The sequence below is a fragment of the Betta splendens genome, chromosome 8, assembly GCF_900634795.4.
Source record: "Betta splendens chromosome 8, fBetSpl5.4, whole genome shotgun sequence".
NCBI lineage: Eukaryota > Metazoa > Chordata > Actinopteri > Anabantiformes > Osphronemidae > Betta > Betta splendens.
Window position 1 is genome coordinate 2617556 of NC_040888.2, and position 21786 is coordinate 2639341.

At 46.0% G+C, this 21786-nt stretch overlaps 3 protein-coding genes across 9 annotated transcripts in view; 2 read left to right on the forward strand and 1 right to left on the reverse strand.

Moving 5' to 3' along the window:
* The first annotated feature begins 21 nt into the window (after positions 1–21).
* Positions 22–14457, forward strand: epn2 (epsin 2). 6 transcript variants are annotated; one of them, XM_029159453.3, is made up of 10 exons: positions 22–178; positions 4738–5458; positions 5901–6055; positions 8412–8524; positions 8740–8844; positions 8932–9046; positions 9469–9621; positions 9809–9901; positions 10793–11023; positions 11228–14457. In XM_029159453.3, exons 2-10 carry the CDS (start codon positions 5028–5030, stop codon positions 11554–11556), a joined length of 1725 nt encoding a protein of 574 aa, XP_029015286.1. In that variant the 5' UTR covers positions 22–178; positions 4738–5027; the 3' UTR covers positions 11557–14457. The 6 variants fall into 6 exon arrangements, with proteins under 6 accessions (XP_029015286.1, XP_029015290.1, XP_029015291.1 ...); XM_029159457.3 differs by having other exon boundaries at positions 9809–9838; XM_029159456.3 differs by lacking the exon at positions 22–178 and adding an exon at positions 1140–1159.
* Positions 14458–14512: 55 nt separating this feature from the next.
* Positions 14513–16417, reverse strand: b9d1 (B9 protein domain 1). Its single transcript, XM_029159771.3, has 7 exons — positions 16242–16417; positions 16046–16114; positions 15599–15710; positions 15422–15518; positions 15225–15287; positions 14940–15007; positions 14513–14821 (listed from the first exon to the last, which is right to left on the reverse strand). The coding sequence occupies exons 1-7, from the start codon at positions 16302–16304 to the stop codon at positions 14673–14675; spliced, it is 621 nt and encodes a 206-aa protein (XP_029015604.1). The 5' UTR covers positions 16305–16417; the 3' UTR covers positions 14513–14672.
* A 146-nt stretch (positions 16418–16563) lies between these two features.
* Positions 16564–21786, forward strand: part of cacna1ha (calcium channel, voltage-dependent, T type, alpha 1H subunit a) — a 91053-nt gene continuing 85830 nt past the window's right edge. For both annotated transcript variants that reach the window (XM_055510937.1, XM_055510938.1), the window contains exons 1-2: positions 16564–16694; positions 18362–18447. The gene's annotated coding sequence lies outside the window, so the exon portion shown is untranslated. The remainder of the gene's footprint in view (positions 16695–18361; positions 18448–21786) is intronic.

A 21786-nucleotide genomic window follows, 5' to 3' on the forward strand; every position in this document is an offset into this window, starting at 1 on the left:
ATGTTCTGGAGGAGGAGAGAGACGTGTAGCTTGGCTTTAGCATTAGCACCATCAAGCTAGGCGGAGGTGCAACAAGCTCCTTGGGCGCACAAATAACTGCCTTGTTTGTTTTTACGTAGCTTTTACATGTTCTCGGAGTGAAAGTGACACCAGACGCAGATGTAACACAGACAATATGGTAAGTTAGCGTCAGTTTTAAAGACGAGCGAGTTGTTCTGTTTTCGGAGTGTCCTGTAATCCAGTCTGCTCCGGTGATGTCTCCACCGAACACCCGACTTGGCTGCTAGCTTGGGGGACGCTAACTAGCTTAGCATGCTAGTTAGCTATCTAAGTGTAGAAAAATCGTTTGAGACACGACTGGACTGCTTGCTTTTCTATGCGAAAGGATTTGCGTGGCTCCCAATAACGACACGCTTCAAGTTACATTGATCATTTAATAGATGCTAAGTTATCAACAGTTGGCGTTCTTAGACGAGCCTTGATCTGCACTGACGACCCCAACGCGCTTTGCTAACACTGATCCAACTTTTTTCTAAGGCAAGTTTTGATAACGTATGATTAAGTTGAAAGTGGTGAGGCAGAGAGGGTAGAGTGGCAAAACGGATCGAGAAAGTGAATGGTGGGTATAGAAAGGCGGAGAGGGCGAGAGGAGGATTGGACAGAATAGAGAGAACAAAGAAGGTGGGGGGAGAGAGGAATAGCGAGGAGGGGGAAATTCGGGGGGAGAAGATAATTGGGGGTATTAAGGGAAGAGGGCAGGAGTTAATGGAAGGCAAGCAAGAAGAGGACAGTAGGAGTAGAAAACGCGGGGAATGGAAGGAGGCAAGAAATGATAAGCAAAAAGAAAAGCTAATAAGGAGGAGGGGGTAAGTTGGTCGAGGTTAGGAGTCGGGAGGAAGAAGTAAACGGGTGCTGATGGAAGATCAGCAAGACAAAGGAAAGGGTTGGGTAAGAAAGACATGGTGGAGAAAATGGGGCGACCGTGAAATCAGAGAGAGTGTATGAAACTAGGAGGTAGAGAAGATGGGGAGGTGCGGAATGAGCAGGAAGGATGGCCAGAAACATTGTTAACGTTAGTCAGCGGTTCGATGCTCCAGCACTAGACGCCAAAGTCGTCGGCAGAGTGGGCGCCACGGGGTGTCGTACGAAGCCAACACAAGTTGGTCGATTTCACTTTTCGACCTGATGTCGCCAAGTAAATCAACGCAATTAAGTTGCATTGTTCGCTAGCTAACTTGACGCAACTTTAAAGTCGCTCGCGTTAGCGGCGGTCGCTAGCTCGTCGTCCCATATGCTACGAGTTAAAGTGACATTGCACAATGTTGGTTCTCCGCTGACGGTTGGCATTGTTTCGTAACCCGAATCTGTCGTTTGGACCGATGCTGGTGGAAATATGAGGAGTTAACATGGCAAAGCAACTAATGATAGCCGGGGCTATTTTAGCTCGCGTGCTAAGCTAACGTAGTTGATCGCGTCAGCTCAAGGAAACGCCGTGATTTGTTTTTTTTTTTTCATAATGGGTCGATCGAGCGCTTGTTTCAGCACCAGCGCATCGCGGCGCAATCGCGGCGACTGCAAAGTCCGCCGATGCTATTGTGAGTCATCGTGGCGAACATGACGTGTGTGTACTTAATGAGATTTTGGGAGGAATTGTTGGCGGTGTGGGCGCTGCCCGCTCGCTCGCTCGCTCCGGCACCGATCGGCTAGCCGCGCTGCTACACGGGCAGACAGGCAGAACGTGTTTGCTGCCAGATGATAAACAGACGCGTTATTTCCGCCCGTGTTGTCCGACCGGCTGAGCCTTTTCGGCCGATAAGCCGACAGAAACGTGGCCCCGGAGAGAGAGTCGCGCTTTGTCTAAATTGAGGACGATCAGTCACATTGGATGACAGACGCATCATCCCCGTCCTCCTCCTGCCCCGCTTTGTTGTCCTGATCCAGAGAGGACAGGCGGCGTCTAAGGGGCATTTAACGGGGCGTTCTCCGCACGGACACATGATGAGCACCGACCCCGGTGCGCTTTATTATTTCTAGTCACACGTTCGCGATTTGATTGTCCTCGAGTTTGACAGTCCCTCGTCAAGATCGCAGAACCTAATCCGTGAATTGGCACGAGCTGCGGGATTAAATAGTTGTATCTGTGGCTGCACTTGGATGCAACTGATTGGAGGAACTCGCTGGATAACGTGATGTGAGACTCTTTCCTTTCCTCGTTGAACACACAGGAAAACGTGTCACACTCGCACAGGTGCCTCGTTGTGCAGGATTCTCTCCTCCAGTCAGATTTGCTGTTATTGGCCTGGACCTGTTCTCAGTTCAGTGAAACTCAGCCTCAGTGCTAATCACTGTCTGTTCCTGTTTCACATTTAAGTGTCACTAAATAGTTTTTCCCCCACAATGTTTAATTTAATATTTCATCATTTGACTATTGGCTGTATCAATCAACAGTTTATTTGTGTCACAAACAAACTGGACATTTATTTACTGGGACGTTGTTTTCATTATGATCTTTTTAATAACGTAGTAATAAAAGCAGTTTGTTTTTTAAAGTGTGATTGAATAAGCGGTGGTCATTTGAGGTTTTTTGACTTTGCATGTAACCGTTTGGTTTCTGTACCATTGAGGTGCTTTGGGTAATGTTTTGCATTTGGTGCATTCTGCTTTTCCCCCATTCAGAAAACAAACCCTGACTTTGGATTACGCTGGATTCTTTGGCCACAGTTGCTACAACTCGGGTAATTTGTGCCCAACGCAGACAGGTTACTGTTGGAAAAGGGGTTCATGTAAACTATAGGAAAAGGTGTTTTCTGTTTAATGAATAAAGTGGCAGCTTGTGCAGAATGATGATCCTTTTTTCGCGCATAAGCAGAAGTATTGTGTGCCATCTCTTCTGGGCCTTGTGATCTAAGCACAGAAGGACTGAAGGAAGGGGGCTGGCGGTCTGTTGTGGTGGGGGTTGTTCCGGGGAGTAGTGGGGGCGCAGGGGTTGGGAATGGACAAGACAGACTCTCCTCTCTTCCTCCTGTCTGACTTGGGTGAATAGGTGATTATAGCAGCAGATGTGTCATTAGGTCTGGGCTGTATTCATGCGGATGCAGGGTGAGGAGGGAAGGTTTTGGAGGGGGGCATGCGCCACAGGAATCGCATTTCACTGGTGTTAAGTGAATTTATGGGATGTGCCAAGTCACCCCCACCCCTAGGAACACATACACTTCATTACCTCATCCTCGGTCCTCCTCAGCTGTCTTCCTATGGCAACGCAAAGCAGGAAGCTCCCTTTAAAAACAAAACAAAACAGCCACATGTATGCAAACATGTTTAGTTTGCATGAAAGCTTAGAGCACAGTTAATCACTGTGAACACACTTTCTCTCTTTGTGAATGTGCTTCATTCAGGGACACGTCTGTGCAGGCTTTGGCACAGGGATCAAGTTACTGAAGAGGGAAAGTGCTCATGGCTTTCTTAGATTGTCGGCAGCGGGACGGCGAGGAAATGACACTAAACCTGAGATACTGTTTAAAGACTGGGTCAAATCACTACATGTATGTGTAGCTTTATTCATGTAAATATGTGCAGTCTGGAATAAAAATTGCAGTAATCTGACTACAGGATCAAAGCAGGTAGGGCCTGCTGTGGCGTGTTCCACAGCAGCACATATCACAAAACAACCGGCAAACAAGAGCACAGAAGAAGTGTGTGTCGCAGCTTCGTATTGAAAACGTGTGTCACTTTATTTCTGGAACTTGTGTGGGGCGTCACAAACTTTCTGTATGATTGTCTGCACGTCATTCAGGAAGTGATTAGTAGCTGGGCTGCTGATCTGTCAGAAACGGGACAGGGGAGTCATCAGTCACTCATCTACTCATTATCAGACTGGAAATGGTTTATCTCCTCTGCCACCCACCCAAGGGTGGAAACACAAGTTTAGTCTCTCATTTCCTGGAAATCGGTCGTAGTAATTCACTGAATGTTAATACTCTGCTACTCAAAGTACAGTGGAACTTTAAATTGGTCTTAAATTGCATTTTCCCTCATCAGCTTCATATTGACTGTCTAAATACTGTAGAATCTGCTCCAGGATGGTCTTGTTTTTTTATGAGCCTTTCCACTTTTTGCTCCCATTCATTGTTTGTCCTCCACGTTCACCCGGTGAACTGCTCGTCTGCTCTTCTGAGCAGCCTGGGAAGAGACTGGGCCGCCCCTAACCTACTTCATTTCCAAAACACTGCTTTAAGTTGCTGCAAACCTAAGTGAGGTCACAAAACTGGAAAGGCAGATTTTGGTCACGGCAACATGGCTTTATATAATATGAGGGAGGCAGCCTGTTTGCAACTGCATGGAAACTGCAGAACTAGATGTGAAAGTATGAAGCAATGTTTTGTCAGGTTTCGAAAAGCGATGCCAGGGTCGTCTATAAATACAAATTCTTATCACTGATGTTAGTCTGCGCATTGGAGCGACACTGACGGTTGGTATTCACCGTGTTACTTGAACAGATGTTTTGGATTTCGTCTTGTCAGTTCAACCATTTCTGGAAAATAATCGTGAAAGTTTTCTGGTTTGTGTTAAGGTTAAACAATTATTGGTCAAAAATATTTGAGAATAATGTTCTGTTCTCATGGGTTCTTACTCACACGTTGGAATGAGGAAGTGTTATTGTGTTTTAAATTCTTTTACGTTTCCTTCACCTGTCCTGAAATGCTCCAACCCGTTCTCCTTTGCATCTTGTCCTCCCAGGTGATGGTGTTGTCATGTGTTCAGTCAGCAGCGTGTGTGTGGAGATGGTTTTAACAGAGGGCGTCCTGGAGGACTCGGGAACCCTGCACTGGCCTGGAGAAGCCTCATAAACTAAAGCGCACAAACACACCAGCATAACGCACTCCACTGCGCCGTGACAACGGACCCGGGCACGAGTCCCAAGTTTTATCTGAAGCACGAGCTCCTGGAACGTTTAGGCGACCCCCACTCCTCCGCTGTGTGAAAGCACCCATTTGATTTCTTCCTGTCCGACCACCGCCACTGCCACCATGCCCAGCTCCACCATTCGCCGGCAGATGAAGAACATGGTAAATAATTACTCTGATGCCGAGAAGAAAGTCAGAGAAGCAACTTCCAACGACCCCTGGGGGCCGTCGTCCTCGCTCATGTCGGAGATCGCCGACAGTACTTACAATGTGGTGGCCTTCAGCGAAATCATGAGCATGATTTGGAAACGGCTCAACGACCACGGCAAGAACTGGCGTCACGTCTACAAGGCGCTCACGCTGCTCGACTACCTGATCAAGACGGGCTCCGAGCGTGTGGCGCTGCAGTGCAAGGAGAACATCTTTGCCATCCAGACTCTGAAGGACTTCCAGTACATCGACAGAGACGGCAAAGACCAGGGCATCAACGTCAGGGAGAAGAGCAAGCAGCTCGTGGTGCTACTAAAGGACGAGGACCGGCTCAAAGGAGAGAGGTAGGGGTGGTCAAAGGAGACTGAAAGGAGCCGTGAGGTTGTTTCTGTAGGTGGAGCAACGCTGACACGCTGTCCTGTCTGAGTTCTGACATCTAGTGCTGTAACCAAATGATTTCACTGGGAGGATGTGCCCGACTGCAGACTCTTGTCCCTCTAGTTAGACATGCTTCATGTTAGCGATCATGGAGACTTTCTGTTGCTGCTGTGGCTGTGATTTGTCAAATGTAGCTTCATGTAAAACTCCATTTAATAATATTAGTAGCACTGTTAGATTAATACCAATAATTAGAGCAACAAAGTCTCTCAGAAATGCTTTTTTAATATCACACTATGTAGTGTAGTAGACATGAGCAATCAATAAATGTGGCTTAATGTCGTCAGTTTCTCAATAGTAACTTGCTAATTTGAATATTGTGACATTGTGTTTCTGATGTCTCGCTAGGTCTCAGGCTTTGAAGACCAAGGAGCGCATGGCCCAGGTCTCCACAGGGAGCAGCCAGATGGGCTTTGGCCGAGGTTCATCCCAACCCAACCTCTCGACCTCCTACAGCGAGGAGTACGGCCGCTCCGAGGGCTCTCCTGCCTCCTACCACGGCTGTGAGTATCCGCTCCTGCGGTGGAATCGTTTGCTTTCGGGCATTAATTCACTTTGGTGAACTTCACCCACCTCAATAATTTTCACATTGTGATACTTTTTTCTCTAACCATATTATAAGACAAAAGTATCCTACAAATTCAAAGTTCATCTACTTTTCATGGCTGTGCAGTTACTTTGCTGACTGTACTCATCTCTACACATAAAAAGCTCATGGCTCCATTATCATTGTGTCCTTGTCATTGTAACTTTGGCCTATATCCTGGTTTTGCCCCTCCCCCTGTTCTGGCCCTGATGTGCAGTCCCCCAGTAGGAGTACGTTCCTCAGTGTACACACACACACACACACACACACACACACACAGGGCAGAGGAAGCAGAGTTCACCCCCATCCTCAACCGTCCACATGCCAGAGGAATCTGCTGCTCTTGATCCACTCGGTCCTCCGGGGACCAGCGTTGGACAGTGACGGACAGTGTAGCCGGATAGCAGAAAAACACACACTGTTGGAATCTAGTGCAAATGAAGAAAGCAGCTTAATGTGTAATATGTTATGCTCAGATCTGCCACAATTCTAGGCTGTCTATTTTTTAGGAAAATGAATCACATCACACACACACACTACTCCTAATACTTCATATATTTACCTGTTGCATATAATGTATAGAGAGGAAGATAAAATGAAGGGACTGTGGCCTCTTCCCTTTCACCTTCTGACCCTCTGTCCTTTGTACACTCTGGGGGTGACTGTGTGCACGCCCATGGGTGCGAGTGTGCATCTGTTGGCCTGCTTGGATCTCGCGTGTTGGGTGAGCATTCGTCTCTACCTTCTGGCCCACATTCCTGCATGTGCTTTATGTTTGAGCCTGTGACTGAGAGGCGGAAGCTTCACAGCTGAGTCACAAGGTGAAGAGAGCTGAAGGAGAAGCCGGCCAATGGGAGCAAAGCTGGGCTCTGCCGGGAGATTTTTGGGATTCCAGCCGAGCTTCCCTTGTATTGTTGTCCAGACAGAATGAATGACCGCGAGGTCCCAACCCTGCTCACACGCCTGTGTCCTGCAGCAGCGCTTAAAATGAGTAAAGACTAATGTAGAGTCAAAGGAGCTGCATCCTCAGTGTCTGCCAAAATAGTGGTTGACGCATTATTACGGGCACTTAAACAGAAAAGTTGGCTTTCAGAGAAGCATGTTTGTAGTAGCAAGCAGAGTTGTGTCTGTGTGAAACGCCAAGAAGTGATTGAGATTAGCCATATACGGTTGATTCCCACGGCGGTGGGCAAGAAACTGGTGTTTTAGTTGGCTCCCAGTTCTGTTGATGTAGTCCAGCATGTGGAGATACTGCTGCCAGTTTAGTCTCTTTAAGCTCAGCAACTGAACTGGACACAATCTGCTTTACTGTTACATTCAGGGACATTTAAGAGAAAAGTGTGATGTTTAATAGAGAAATATAATTCATTAAATTAAATATATTGTGTTGGTACTGTGTTGGTTTGAATTTATAGGAGGCAGTTTTGTCTGAACTGATGTAGCTGATGTCAAGGAAATGTCTCCAGTCCCACCAGCTAACAAAACACACCTTTACCCCTGATACTTTGGTCACTCTCCCCTGAGATGGAGAGAGACATGAACAAGTAAGGAAAAGGAGATGGGAAGGGACCAGTGAAGTAAAAGGGACGACGTGAAACCGGGTCTGGGGATGTAGTTCCAGGATTAGGAGCAAGGTTTACGTCATCAAACTCTATCTTCTAACAGTGCAGTGAACTGCTGTTGTATCATGTATGTAAAGATCTGCTGATGTGGCATCTGCTGCCTGAAGACATGGCCAAGAGGGTGTTGATCAGTGTGTAATTATAGCGAAACTAACCATCGCTAGGCGTTTCTTGTCAGGTTTGTGTTTTTCTGTCCGTTCAAAGATTTTCCTCCTCACGGTTTTGACAGATGATCTAAATGTGATGCGGCGTTTTGTGTTTGAACGCGTGCATGTGTCCCCAGACAGAGGAATGTATGATGTCAAGGATGTCTGTTATTCAACCCCATTAACAAGACAATGAAAGTTTTGAGATGAGTGATGAAGTTGAGTGTAAACATCCCACAGTTTGAATTTCACCCACATTGTTCACATGCACAGCACGCAAAGTTGGACTGGTGAGAAATGATGAAATTGAAAGAGTGATATTCAATATAGAGATTATGCAGGAGCTGTGATGTGGTCGTGTTGACACCTACGCCAGCGTTCCCACGAAAACAACACAGCGAGACAAACACGGTCCCACGTTGAAATGTCACCGCGGCTCCTTCAGCCTCACCCAGTGCAGTCGCTGCTGTGTTATGGTGGTTTTAACACCCTATGTCTCTTCTAGCCACATCTCCCAATACGGGCTCAGAGCTGGAGCAGGCCAGACCCCAGACCAGCGGCGAGGAGGAGTTACAGCTACAACTGGCTCTGGCCATGAGCCGAGAGGCAGCAGAACAGGTACACGCTCACACAGAAGATGGTGTTTAAGAGTTTAGAAGACAGAAGGTTCATTTTATGTTGTTTTGTATGAAGCAGCTCATAGTCTAAAAATACACACTGCTGCCAGAACTAGTTTATGGAACTGCCCATAACTTTATTGCCACTTGATGAACTTACTACGTTGTGGATTTAAAGCATGAGGCTAATGCTGAGGGAGTTGTGTTTATGTGTAGGAGGAGCGCATACGCAGAGGGGACGACCTGAGACTACAAATGGCTCTGGAGGAGAGTAAGAAAGAAGGTCCAGGTTCCGCTAAACTGGCCAAGAAGAAGAAAGATGTAAACCGCAACCACTGACTCCTGTCATTGTGTTTCAGCAAAAATGGTTTTAAGTTTCTGTGACCCATGCTTTTTGTTTGTTTTCAGCCACACTCAACTTTGATGGATCTGATGGATGTCCCAGAGCCCAGCGCCAGTGCCGACCCGTGGGGCTCAGTAGCCGGTGCCGGTGCTGTGTCAGCAGACCCGTGGCAGCCCTATGGTATTCACACTCTCCCTGTCACAATTGAATCAGTTTGCTTCCTTTGAAAAGCTAAAAGCGTGTCATCGTGATGTAAGGGATTTAACTTGAAGAGGTAGCGCATTGACGTTAGCGGAGCAGTGGTTGTGATTAGGGTGACTCCAGGAAATAAAAGTAAGTCAGACGTGTGTATGGTCCCTTCTCTCCACCTGCAGCTGTCAGCACTGTGACTCTTTGTTAAAGAGGAATGCTGCTCCACTGGCTCGGCAGCATTTCTGCCCAGCGAGGAGAGGAGGGGTGAGGATGTGAGTGGAGGACTGGAACGAGCGCAGGGAGAGCAGTGCAGGGCCAGGGAGACATGCTGTTTGACCTCGCTCATGGTTCAGCCCACATTCCTGCCTGTTCTGTTTCACATGGCCACGTTTCCTTCTCACCGTCCCCAGGATCCGCCCCTAAGCCCACAGCTCCGGTGGATCCTTGGGGGGCTCCTCCGACTGTCCCACCCATGAAGAGCAGTGATCCCTGGGCACCAAACGCAGCTCCTGCCTCTGACCCCTGGGGCTCTGCAGCCGCTCGTCCCAAGACTTCCAACACAGGTGAAATGCCAGGCTGGGTTTCCATTTCCATGAGTTGGGCGTCACCATCAGTTCACATCTGCGTGCTGTGACTTGCTTATTGTCGACATTGGCCTCGTTGTTAGTTTTCATCCATACGTTTGTGTTTTCATGTGTCTGTGTGTCCACTGTCTGGTTAAGTGGTTTTCTGTGTGTCGTCCCCTTTCAGGTAGCTTTGACTTGTTCAAGGTATCCAACGGTACGTCCAAAGAGGACTTCTCAGAATTTGACAGCCTGCGCTCCTCCTCCTCTGTCCCCACTGGTACTCACCCATGTCTTCGTCTCTCTAATGACACGGAGTCTGTGTTGTTTTTCCTCAGTGTCTGTGAATATGGGACACAGACACGCGTCCTGTCCATATATGTAAAAGACACAAGACTGGAGCAAAGAGTCGTCGCCACTTTATGTAGATTGTAACGTAATGGAGTCAAATTTGGAAAAAAACAGCTCTTTGCTCCAGTCTGGTTCCTTCACTGGGGTTTAATCTGATGCAGCAAATTTTACAGCTTCATTCATGTTGTGTGCTGGTTTGGGTATTTTGGTCGCTGGGTGTGTCAGGGTGACATTGGTGGTGTCAGACCTTTACTCCACTTCAACACAAACGCCTTTAAGACGCTTGAGCACAAGGTGAAAAGGAAGAAACTCACTTTTCTCACAAAGGTAAAGTCTCTGTTGCATCGATGCTGCTTGATGCCAACAGGGTTAAAAACATCTGCCATGTTAACAAAGCAGCCTTCTACAGAAAAGGATGGAGATGTTTAGGTCTGCAGGATTTATGAGTTAATTTATTCACCTCCGCTGCCGCTCACAGAATTTACCTCTTTGACATTTCCGTGTGTTGCTGTGTGGCACTGGCGTTCTGGGACCGCGTGTCTGTGCATTTGATGAAGTCTGGCTGCTGCTGTGAAGCAGTCAGGCTGTCTGCTTCTGGTGTCTTTGCATAATAACATCGTCTCATCATTTTATTGCATTAAGTCAGTTTTATTTAAGGATAAATGTGAATGCAGAATAGCAAGACTAGTCAATGTTTCAATCATTTAAAAGTATTCACTGACTCTAATTATAGCTCCTAAGTATCATTAAGGCATTTGGCTAAAGTATTTTACAAACCAAAAATGATATGCAACTACTGCCTGTGCTGTCTGTCCCTCAGGTGATGGGGGCATAACATCCTCCATCCCCTCACAAGCTAGCCTCGCTAGCAGCAGCAGCCTGGACCTCTTTGACCCGCTTCCCATGTCGTCATCTGCGGTGACCCTAAACCCGACTAGAAAGACCCCGGAGTCCTTCCTTGGACCCAACGCTGCCCTGGTCAACCTGGACTCACTAGTAACAAAACCAGCGCAGCCTGCGCCAATCGTCAACCCGTTCTTGGCTTCAACAGGTGAGGAGACGAAGGGGAACTGTTCGGTCCAATGAATGTGATCCTTGTAGTTGCAGTTTGACCTTGTCATGATGAGGTAACAGTTATTGTATGAACAAACATGTGTAGGCGTGAATAAGTGGACACACCCATTCATCTGTACAGTTTACTCAGAACCCAAAGACTAAATATTGCATTCCGCTTTCCCCTGACTGCTCTGTTTAGGTGCGTCTGCTCCATCAGCCCACGCCAACCCCTTCCAGGTGACCCAGCCCGCTCCGCCCACCCTGAACCAGATGCGCGTCAGCCCCATGCCCGCTGGCTTTGGTGGCATGGCCGAGGCCCTGCCCCTGGCCTCCCTGCCGGCCCAGCCCGCCTCCATGGTGCCGCTGGCCGGGATGGCGCCGATGGGCCGGGCCGTGGGTGGTGCCGGGACAAACATGGGTATGAGCGGAGGGATCCCGGCGTCCATGTCGATGCCCCAGCCTCTGATGAGCATGCAGCCCCAGGCTGGGGCGCAGCCCGCGGGAACCACCAACCCCTTCCTTTTGTGAGGGGGTGACTGGGGGAGAACCCTGACCCAGAGTTATCCCTCCTGTCTCTTTCACTTCTGCTTTGGCTCCTGAAATGAACTCGCAGATTTCTTTTGTAACCGAGTCCTGCCCAGGTTGTAGTCCCAGCACAGCCCTCCTACGCCACCACACTCCTTCTTTTGTTTCTCCCTTCCTCCTCTCTATGCTACAAGCTGCCTAGTCCTGTTCCGTACTGACCAGATGACCATAATGTCCACAGAGACTTTGCATCTGTCTACAGACTTTCACAGTAGCAGTGGTGTTTACAGTTCCCCCTCTGAGGCAGGACACGTTCACGCGCCTCCGGTCCCTTACTTTCTACCTTAGGACTGTCCGTTCCCTCTTCTGTGGCGGAGTGACAGAAGAGTCTGACTGTACTAACGCCAGGATCTTATCTCCTCAGTAGAGCTAATCTTTTCTAAGCCCTGTCAGCTGGTGTGTGTGTGCGTGTGTGTGTGTACATCTCAGTACTTTTACACTGTGTATAGTCCAGTGGATATTATCTACACACACTGGAGTGAGGTTGAGAGATGGTCAGATGTGTTTATACTGTGTATGTGTGTTACTAAGCAGGGATTTTGCACAATTTTTTGCTTTTTATTTACTTTCCGCGACTGTTGGACTCACCGTTACACCTTAGAGTAGGAAGGGGATGCCAGCCGCTGAAACAAACCAGACGACACACACTGCCTCGGCTCTCGGTACCACACAGTCACAGCTCTTGTCCGGTCACTTCCTGTCACCTTGGACCTTTTCCCGACCATCCACATGAACTTTGACCTGCATCGGTCACGAGATTAACTTCAAACATTTATCAAAAGAACCCTGAACCCTGTGTTGGAGGGATTAAAAAGATGCACAAGTGCAGTTTGTGTGCGCGTGTGCACTCATACGCTGGTCTACTGTTAATACTCTGATACTAACAGCTGTGTGTTGATGTTATTGTCACTGTCCAATGAATATACGTTTAAACATATGAATTGAGACGGTCTGAACATTTTGCTGTCTTAATGTAAAGATGCTGCGAGGCATCTTTTATAAGTTTTTAAAGTTTGTTTTTAGGGTCAAAGGGAAGCAGGTGGTGTGTGTGTGTGTGTGTGTGTGTGTGTGTGTGTGTGTGTGTGTGTGTGTGTGTGTGTGTGTGTGTGTGTGTGTGTGTGTGTGTGTGTGTGTGTGTGTGTGTGTGTGTGTGTGTGTGTGTGTGTGTGTGTGTGTGTGACAGATGACATTAGCTTCTAAGTGTACTTCAATGAACTAGTTACTTTCATTTCCCACTTGTAGCTGAATTATAATTTGTCCATTATTTTTTAATAAGTTCAGGACTAAACAAGGGTTATAGTGTGCGCGTGTGTGAGAGAGAGAGAGAGAGAAAGAGTGCAAACATGAATCAAGGAGTGTGTTATGTTGAGTTATAACTGTGGTTCTACGGTTTAAGGGCACGTCTGCCATGCAGCACTGTGAAGAGTTAAGCGCTCCGAGTGGATTTACTTTGGCTAATCTATCTAGAAGACTTAATAACAGGTGGACAGACACACTCGCACTAACACAGGGTTGTTCCAGGATCAGTCTATTAGTAGCGCAGGGAATACTGGAGCAAACAACCACAAGAGGTGCATGTGGGGTTTTTGTTGGTTACTTTTCTTTACTCATCTGATGTAAACCCGTAGTATCATGTCTCTTTCTTTCTTCCGTTCAAGTTTTGACCCTACGGATAGGATTTGTGATTCTCTTCTCTTTGAAGCACAGAGGTTAAGCAACTCGTGGAGTGTGATTCCTGATGTCGGCCTGTTATGAGGTCATGCGTCCTGTTCGCGTCCTTCGCCACAGTCTCTGTTCGTCTACATTTTCCAAGTTCAGAGCTGAGAGTTTAACTGTTGGCTGAATCTGTACTGACAGCTGGCAGGTTGTTGAAATATATCATCGTAAAGAGTTGCTGACGCGCTTCTTCTCTTGAGGTCACTCCTTTTGTTCTGTTTTTTATTACTGCCAATGTTGCTGTAGAGCATCTCTTTTCTTCCCAGTGGTTTGATATGCGTTGGCGCCCTCTCCTGGTCTTTTGTGGTATGATAGCTACATGCAGGACCTTCTGACATTTTCACTACAGACAGACTTTCATTTCTCTCAGGCGATGGAGGGGCAACGCCAGCTGTGTGTATGGTTTTATTTGACCATGAGGCTGATGAGGATTTTTGTGCTTGAGGTTCTAAACAAATTGATGTGACAGTTGAAGACCAGCAAATATTTTTGAACTCAACTAAACATATGCAACGAAATTGGAGGTGTAAAAAAAAGTTAGAGACTTATTACGTGATGTATTTTACGAGTTAGAAAAAGTCTCATGCTCCCACGGTATTTTACGTAAGACGTGTCACCTACTCACTGGCCTTGATTTCACTGCAGCCTGACTTTTACTCAAGCAATTCTAGAAAAGTTGTCAAGTTGTCTTGAACACACTCAAATTCCCCAAAAACTCAAACAAACGTGGATATGGTGCAGTGAAAATCTGGTGTGTGTAGCGAGCTCCTCTGTGTGTTACTGTATATTCACTATGCTTTTATCAAGAGGACTAACTGATCTTATATGCATAAGCCTCCTTTTATTCATTTACATGTTTGTCTATTTACCCTTCACATAGTATTGGGAGCAGGCTGCTTTTTTATTGGATACATGCTCAACCCGTTGGCATTATAACTGTATAATATAATTTATCATTTGTACTATTGTAACATACTGTTCTTCTGTATACCTTATTATTCTGTGTAATGGGTTTTTGTAGGAAAAGTCAGTGGTATTTTAACGGCATCTAAACAAACGCAGCAGACTGCACCGTGTTGGATCACAACAACTGTAGCTGCAATAAAATGTATCACTTGCGATCTGTAACTATGTTGGTGTGTGTCTTTATCTTTTATAAACCAAAACAGTTGGTAGAAACACAGTGCATTAATAAGTTTATTTTAAAAAAGTAAAAATCTTCAAGACAAGCGCTACAAATATTTACATTAAAAACAGTTAATAAGATGTTTGCTAAAAAAACTGTTGTGACTTTGCCATTCGAGTATTGTCAGCTTCTGTACACACAACTGCCTGTAAAACTGTTATGACGCGTGTGTTTGCTCCTCTGTCGACCAGCTCGGCTGGGCGTTGGCAGCGCTTGACAGCCCCGTGTCGTAGCCCAGCTTCTTCATGTCTTTGGTCATGATGTGAAGGGAGACTGTGACAAAGCCCTGGGACCGAACCCTTGTCACTGCAATGTAGAAATCAAAAAGCATCACACAGTAGAAGCAGAAATGTACAACATGGTACAGAACAAATTGTAGACAGTTATTCTGTGTAATTAAGAAACTAGGTTTAGGAAAACAAACCTTCTCTGCCTTCACCCTGGGCCACAACCTTAGGGTCTGTGTACTCTGGACGACGTCCCAACAGCCAACTATAAGAGTTAATACAAAGCAACTGAAAATGTTTGTGTGTTTCTGTCCATGCGTTAGGAATCTGTCTCACGACAATGCGTACAAAGGCATAATCCTCAGCAGGAGTTGAACACTCACAGGAGCAGTAAGTATTTGATAAACAGAACAGATGCTTTACGCAGCAGGTACAAGTCAACAGCTACTGAGAAGCAGGAAGAGCTGAACACAAACACTCACCTAGTAAACTTCTGAAGTCTCCATGTGGGTTCAGGAACAAACATGGGAATAGACCGTGAATGTCTAGGGAACACAAACAAACAGTCAATCACACGCTTCTATTCATGATTTGTCTTCATGGAAACTTTGGCAGGAATAATATTTATACCACAAAGTGTAATTAACAAATAAGCGCAGCTACTGGAGGTAATACTGACTGTCCAGGCGTGAAGGGAATGTGTGTTGCTCCATAGCCCCGGACGACGTCGTTGCTGAACACGTCTGGACCGTACACGCTCACCACGAGCTGAGGCCCTGGTGAAGTAAATGGAACCGTGATCAAGAACCAGAATTTATGAATCCATAAACGAATAAACAGAATGTGCAACACTTACATCCGAACGGGTTTGTGCTCTTAAATGTTGCTTCCAGTGGGAAGTTCCATATGAGCCTGTGCGACGTCTGACTGCCTTTGCAGGTTATCTGAGTGATGCCCTCTTCCAGCCCCTGCAGAAAAACAATGGACTCAGACCATAACTAGACACGGAAACTGTCTGAATGTAGAGAATGAGCAAACCGCACATACAGAACAGTAACACATGAATCACCGCCATGGAACTGTTCTAATTGAAAAGACAGAGTACAGTTATGAGCAAATACGTGATGAATATGCAACTATATGAAGACTATATATTATGCAAATGGGACGTTATTCTGCTGTTATTTTCCATGCATGTCGGTTTACAGTTGCCTTTACGGAAGATTCTCTGTACTTAGAACCTTCGAGGCAACAGTTGTATGTTAATATAAAAACAATTACTCCTCCTTTAACAAATACTCACCGAGGTGGGAACCCAGTCGTGTCCGTAGACAAAGCAGTATTTGCAGTACAGGTTGTCGTACTCTGGAAACTAAAACACAAAAAGACATTCGTTCTGTACAGACTAAACATGCAACGTGGTTCGAGAATTAGCCTATGCAAGCTAACTGCTGTTAGCTTCCAGGCTAACGCTAAACGAAAAAGGCAAAGTCGCTCACGTTCGCGCCCTCAATTTGTCCGTTGACTGTGAGAAGAAACACAGACGAGCTGCTTGAAGCCATCGAGGCTTCCGCTTGCACAAAGAAAGTAAATAGACGCCCTTGGTTCACGACAATCCGTCTGGCGAGCACCCCCTAAACCCCGTCTGTTGCTAGGCGACGCTAGAGTTTTCCTACGGCTACTCGCTAAGTTCAAACTTCGAATCGCCGAATCGCCGATGATTTGCTGCAGTAACGCCTTCTGCCGCAAGATGGCAGCACTGAACTAAACACACATGCGCACAAAACGAGTGAACCTGGAGAAAAGGCGCGTCTACTTCTCCGGGGTTCAGGCGCCTTCACCTGCACCGGAAGTTGAGTGAAAATTGTGCTCCCGATTTTTAGATTGATGTAGTAAATTAAATAGCCTGGAGCTAGTCAAAAAGTCAAACGGTCCAAAGAAAGCCATGAAGGGTAACGCAGTTTTTATGAATAGTGTATGAGTTATTACTGAATTAAATTTTTATGAAGAAGTTAGTTTGGCGTTTGAAATGCGGCTAGCTCAATGCTAAGTACTCGAACTCAGTCAGTTCTATGTAACGTATTATTGCATATATTTATTCGTACACGTACAGATATCAGTTACATATGTTTTCATTGGAATTTTAACTAAAATATATAGTACAGGAAATCATATGTGGGATAATGGCTCAAATGTATTTATATACATGTTCTTTGTCCCTATAGAGATTTAACAAAACGTCTCTCACCAGAGTGGCTTCTGGATGCGGATCATCTGCTCACGTTCCTGTTAAACTATTCATACGCCTGTTCCTCCCTGACTGTAGTTTCCTCCCAGCATGTCAAGGATTGACTTGTAAATCTCTATGATAACTTTAGCGCATCAGCATCAACAGGCTGCCCTGTGGCAAACCGTAATTACAGTGATCCCACGGAGGAGGACGTCCCACTATAACCAACTTGAAGGTCCTTATCAGGCTGTGTTCATTAGCTGGCTTTGTAATTTACTGTGTTTTGGGTTTAAATCAACCGTGTTACGTCCACCTCTGTGATGTGTCAGCCTCTGACCTTTATCATTGCCCTCACAGCGCCCTTCCCTGGATCTGGCTCTAATTCCCTGCTGTGTCCAACCTCTGCCCTCCTCTGTGCTGCCCTCATTTTTGCCACATTTGCCTTGTATCGAAGCCAAAGCATGGGGCGATGCCATTACATCGACAGCAGACGGGCATTCATTAGCCATTTTAAAATGCTGATGCGACAATATAGCAGCCTTATGTAATCCTTTTCATCCCGGACTTCCTTCTGTCCTTCCTCCTCACCTCTGACCTTTCAGCTTTACATCCTCCCGTTATCCTTATTTCCTCTTTCCTCCCTTCCATTTTAGGCAGCAGATTTTCATCACCTTCTACTACATTACCTTCCTCTCCTCCTGCCAAATCTTTGTCTTTGTTTCCCTACCTCCTGTAATATCTCTCTCCTGTTTTCATATTCCATTTCTCCAGGTTTTATGCTCTTGCCAGCTTTGCCCCTCCACCTTTTTCCTCAATGTCACGTCTCTTCACTGCTCATAACCAACGTGCAGCATTGCTGAGTTTTCTCCATCCATCCATCTCTTTTCCTTATGCACCTGTCGTGCCGCTGTCCTGCCTCCCCCTCTTCCTCTCACGGTCCTCCTGTCCCTCTCTCTTCACCCCCACATCTTTCTGACCCTATTTTCTTCCTGATCCATCTTTCCACTCCTCCTCCTCGTCCTCCTCGTCCGCCCTTCTGCCAAATGCCTGATTTAGAGTCAACTAGCCTTGTGACTGGCGGCCCATTTACCATTGCTGCAGAGTCAACAGTCCAAAGGGTACATCTGGCCCATTAAGATCTATTTTTCTAACGCTGTACCTGAGTAGCTTTCCTTAATTTACACTATCGGCATGTGGTTTTTTTTAAGTTAAGGCCATACGTTTGGCTGGAATTATGTGAGGCAACACAAAACTTGAACGTTTACAGCGATATTAAACATGTAAAGACACATATTGGCCGTTTATTGCCTTTCACAGCTCCTTACCTCATTGACAGTGACATTACTTGGTCTTCAAATGCTTTCCTTATGTATGCTCTTTATATTTCAGGGAACACAGCGATCCTATGCCCAGCGGCTGCAGTATCTTGGAGAAAATGCATCGCTGAAGTGCTCTTCACAGGTATCCACGGCTGGGTGAGTGTGATTCATCCAGAACAGGGGTGGAAAGTATGAGATAGATGGAGAGGTACACTGAGGATGGCTGCTTTCCCGTTTTAGCCCAAATGCACATGTACACTCACCATCCAGATTATCTCAGTTCGCTAACGCACTGTCACAAAACATTATGTATGACAAGCATAATTCACTGAGTCATATTTATCTAATTTTCAAATGGGCGCAGACTCATGGACGCGCAGCCATGGAGAACAGGCTTACAGGAGTGAGATGTTGATGAAGGTTAATGTCTAAAACCGTGTGACTAATCGTCTGTGTCCACTGGTTCACTGCATTTGGTCCTGAGGGCAGGCCTCAATACTTTAGAGTGTCTTCAAGTGCCTGCAAAGGAGTAAACAGCTGTGGTGGGGAGGACAGAGATGAAAACAGAGAAAGTGTTAGAGCAGAAAAAACAGAAAAAGCATAGTAACGCACTTTGGCTTACACTGTACGACTAGTACAACTGGTCAGTTGTTCATGCACATCACTTAGTTAATCAAGTGATGCTGTAGCTTACTCCAGGTTAGGAACCATTAAACAGCATTGTTGCTTAATGATTTGAGTTCACTCCAAACCAGCGCTTGTGATAACAACACTCAAACAATGTAATCAACAAGACAATGACAATCCCTGGACATAAGTTATCCTCCATAGGGCAGATTGTGTGACATCATCCCTTAATTAAACCCGTCCATTATCGCCACACTCATTGTGCTCAGTGGCTTTATGAAGACAATGATTTGTGTAATGACACCTTTGACAGTAGATACATTCAACTCGTCTAGCAGAGAAAAATCGGATCTAAAGTGCCTGTTGCAGCCCTTCACACTCAATTTAATGAACTGCCTCAGTCCAGCCTCTCTGTCTGCTTCTCTCTCTTGGTTTCTGACAAACTGTCTGCAGTCCTAGTGGTCTTGACGTCTGCACAACCTGGACTGCTTTCGAGCGTGGCTGGATTTTGTGTGTGTGGCGTGTGGCCTGCCTTTGGCCCAGTTTGAGTCCTCCGTTCCCTCTGGGAGAGGCACCAAAGCTCCACATCATATTTATAAACCTCTGCTCTCCTTATAACCCCCCTCTCCTTTGCATCTCCCCAAATGTCTCTGGGCCTCAGACTCAGCGTCCTCCTGGCTCCCAAGGGCCCATCAATCTGGACCGAGACCGCTCTGTTTAGACTGAAACCCTCTTTTCAGCTGTTGCTGGACATTAGAGCAGGCTGTTCAGAGACGCAGCTCATTCAAGCTCAAGCGAGCCATTTTAGCCTTAAAGCCGTGGTTTGCCATTTTAGGAGATGTTCTCATTCTTTTCCTGTTGGTAAATGGGTTAGATCGAAAACCTCTTTGATGAGGTTACAGCTTAGTTTGGCCTGTGAGCGTTACTATAGTTCAGCAGCAATGTATCACATCACAACCCTAGTGTTTATGTAACAGGAGCTAAGTTTCTCTAGAAGTTTCTTCTGTGTAAGCTACTTGAAAGCTATTATGACATTGTTTTTCTGCTCCATGTGCATCCGTCTCTAAGTGGGATCCTATACATCCTTAAGCTGCCAATTCCTAGCCACAGGTACACACGAACCACACGAAATGCACTTGACTCAGACCGAACTCAGCTATTAAAGACTCCTTTACTACACAAGTGGTCAGAAACACAACGACACTTCCAGGCAGCATCCTTTTCCTTGAGAGCCTGCTCTGCCCGCAGGCCACCACCCAGCTCTAACCTCCACCGTCCTTCACTTAGGGGGAGATGAAAAGAGCAAGAGGAGGCGGGGCGGGACAAAGTGGTACAGGACGAGGCAGAGCTACCGGGACAGAAAACAACAGGAGGCTGTGGCTCAAAAAAGACGGCTGTTCTAAGAGACCATTAAGGAGTCAGCAAATGGGGGAGAGGAGAAAATCAAGCAGCTGATGAGGGAGGGAAGGGGGAAAGAACTCCGGGAGGAGGTCGTTTAGGTATTCATCAGTGGACTCAGTCTTTAAGGTTAGACCATTCTGCTGAGCTCCAGTGGTGGGATAATAAATTATAATGCCATTGGCTCAGGTAGGGAAAACAGGAAGGCAATCAGGAGGAGTTCTAATGTATTCCAGCCTTTTAGGATGTATGGCTTTCTGTCGGCCTCATTTTTCTAATGTACACGCAAGGGCTGCAACAGCTACTTGAATGTTCCAAGGTCATTCTCTGCATCTACTGGGTAGGGCTTTCATGCATTGTGGATTAGTAAAGGTGTCATCCTACAATCAGATGGATGGGAAACAGGAAACAGGACAGGTTACTGCAACTACAGGCGAAATCGAAGAAGAGAGAAACTGTCCAAATCGTCATTTAATTCGACTTTAAGGTCCTGCGGTGATGAGAACAGGACATACACAGGTCACAGTGACTTTTTACCATCAGAATGAAATTCATTCATCAAGAAAGTTTTTCCAAGTGAGATGTTCTGTTCATCTCAGCTCGACCTTCCTAAAGACTTGTTATTGTGAATGAGGTGTCGGTCAAACTGACTTTTGTCCAATCTGTCATTTCTTGAGCCCAAATGGACATTTCTTCCCCTTCATAAGCGTTCAGAGTGTTAAGAATTACATACTACATATTACTAGGGCTGCAACTAACGATTATTTTGATGATCGATTAATCTGTTGATAATTTTTTTACATTAATCAGTTCATCTGATGAAAAAAAAATTAAAAAATCATTTGATGTTTTGCCATTTAGAAATCCCTTATGAGGGTTTTTTACAGTAAATTTAGATTTTGACTTTAAATCTCAAACCAAACACAAAATCCAGCATTTGAATAACAAAACTTCCATATCCAAAATATAAAGCATAGAGTGTGTGAAGATCTGCAGCTCCAATAACCTGACTGTGGGAAAAAACCCATGAAGTCAAGGGAGAACGTGTAAACTCCACACCGAGACTCCTGGGCTCCTTCTGGCTCTGAAGCAACGGTGAAAACCACTAAAAACCACGTTGTCATATGTTAATGCTGCTGTTACATTTAGTGTCTGCACCCTTTAAGTTGTGCTGTTCTGTGGTGACGCCGTTCATCACTATGCAGCAAACGAGATGACGCGCATCCAGCTGACGCTTGTGACGGAACAGAGTAAGTAACAAAGTGACTTTTAACACAGCAGCACTTCATGAAGTGTCTTCACGTGATGATAAACAGCGTTCGTTACCGCTGCTACATCCGCGACACGTGTTTCAGTCTTACGTTCTATTGTGTCGCTGTAGTATTTACAAACCACACGCTGAACTTTGACGATAACGGCAAATCATTATCGACCAATTTCCATCATCGATTATTATCCATCGTCGATTCG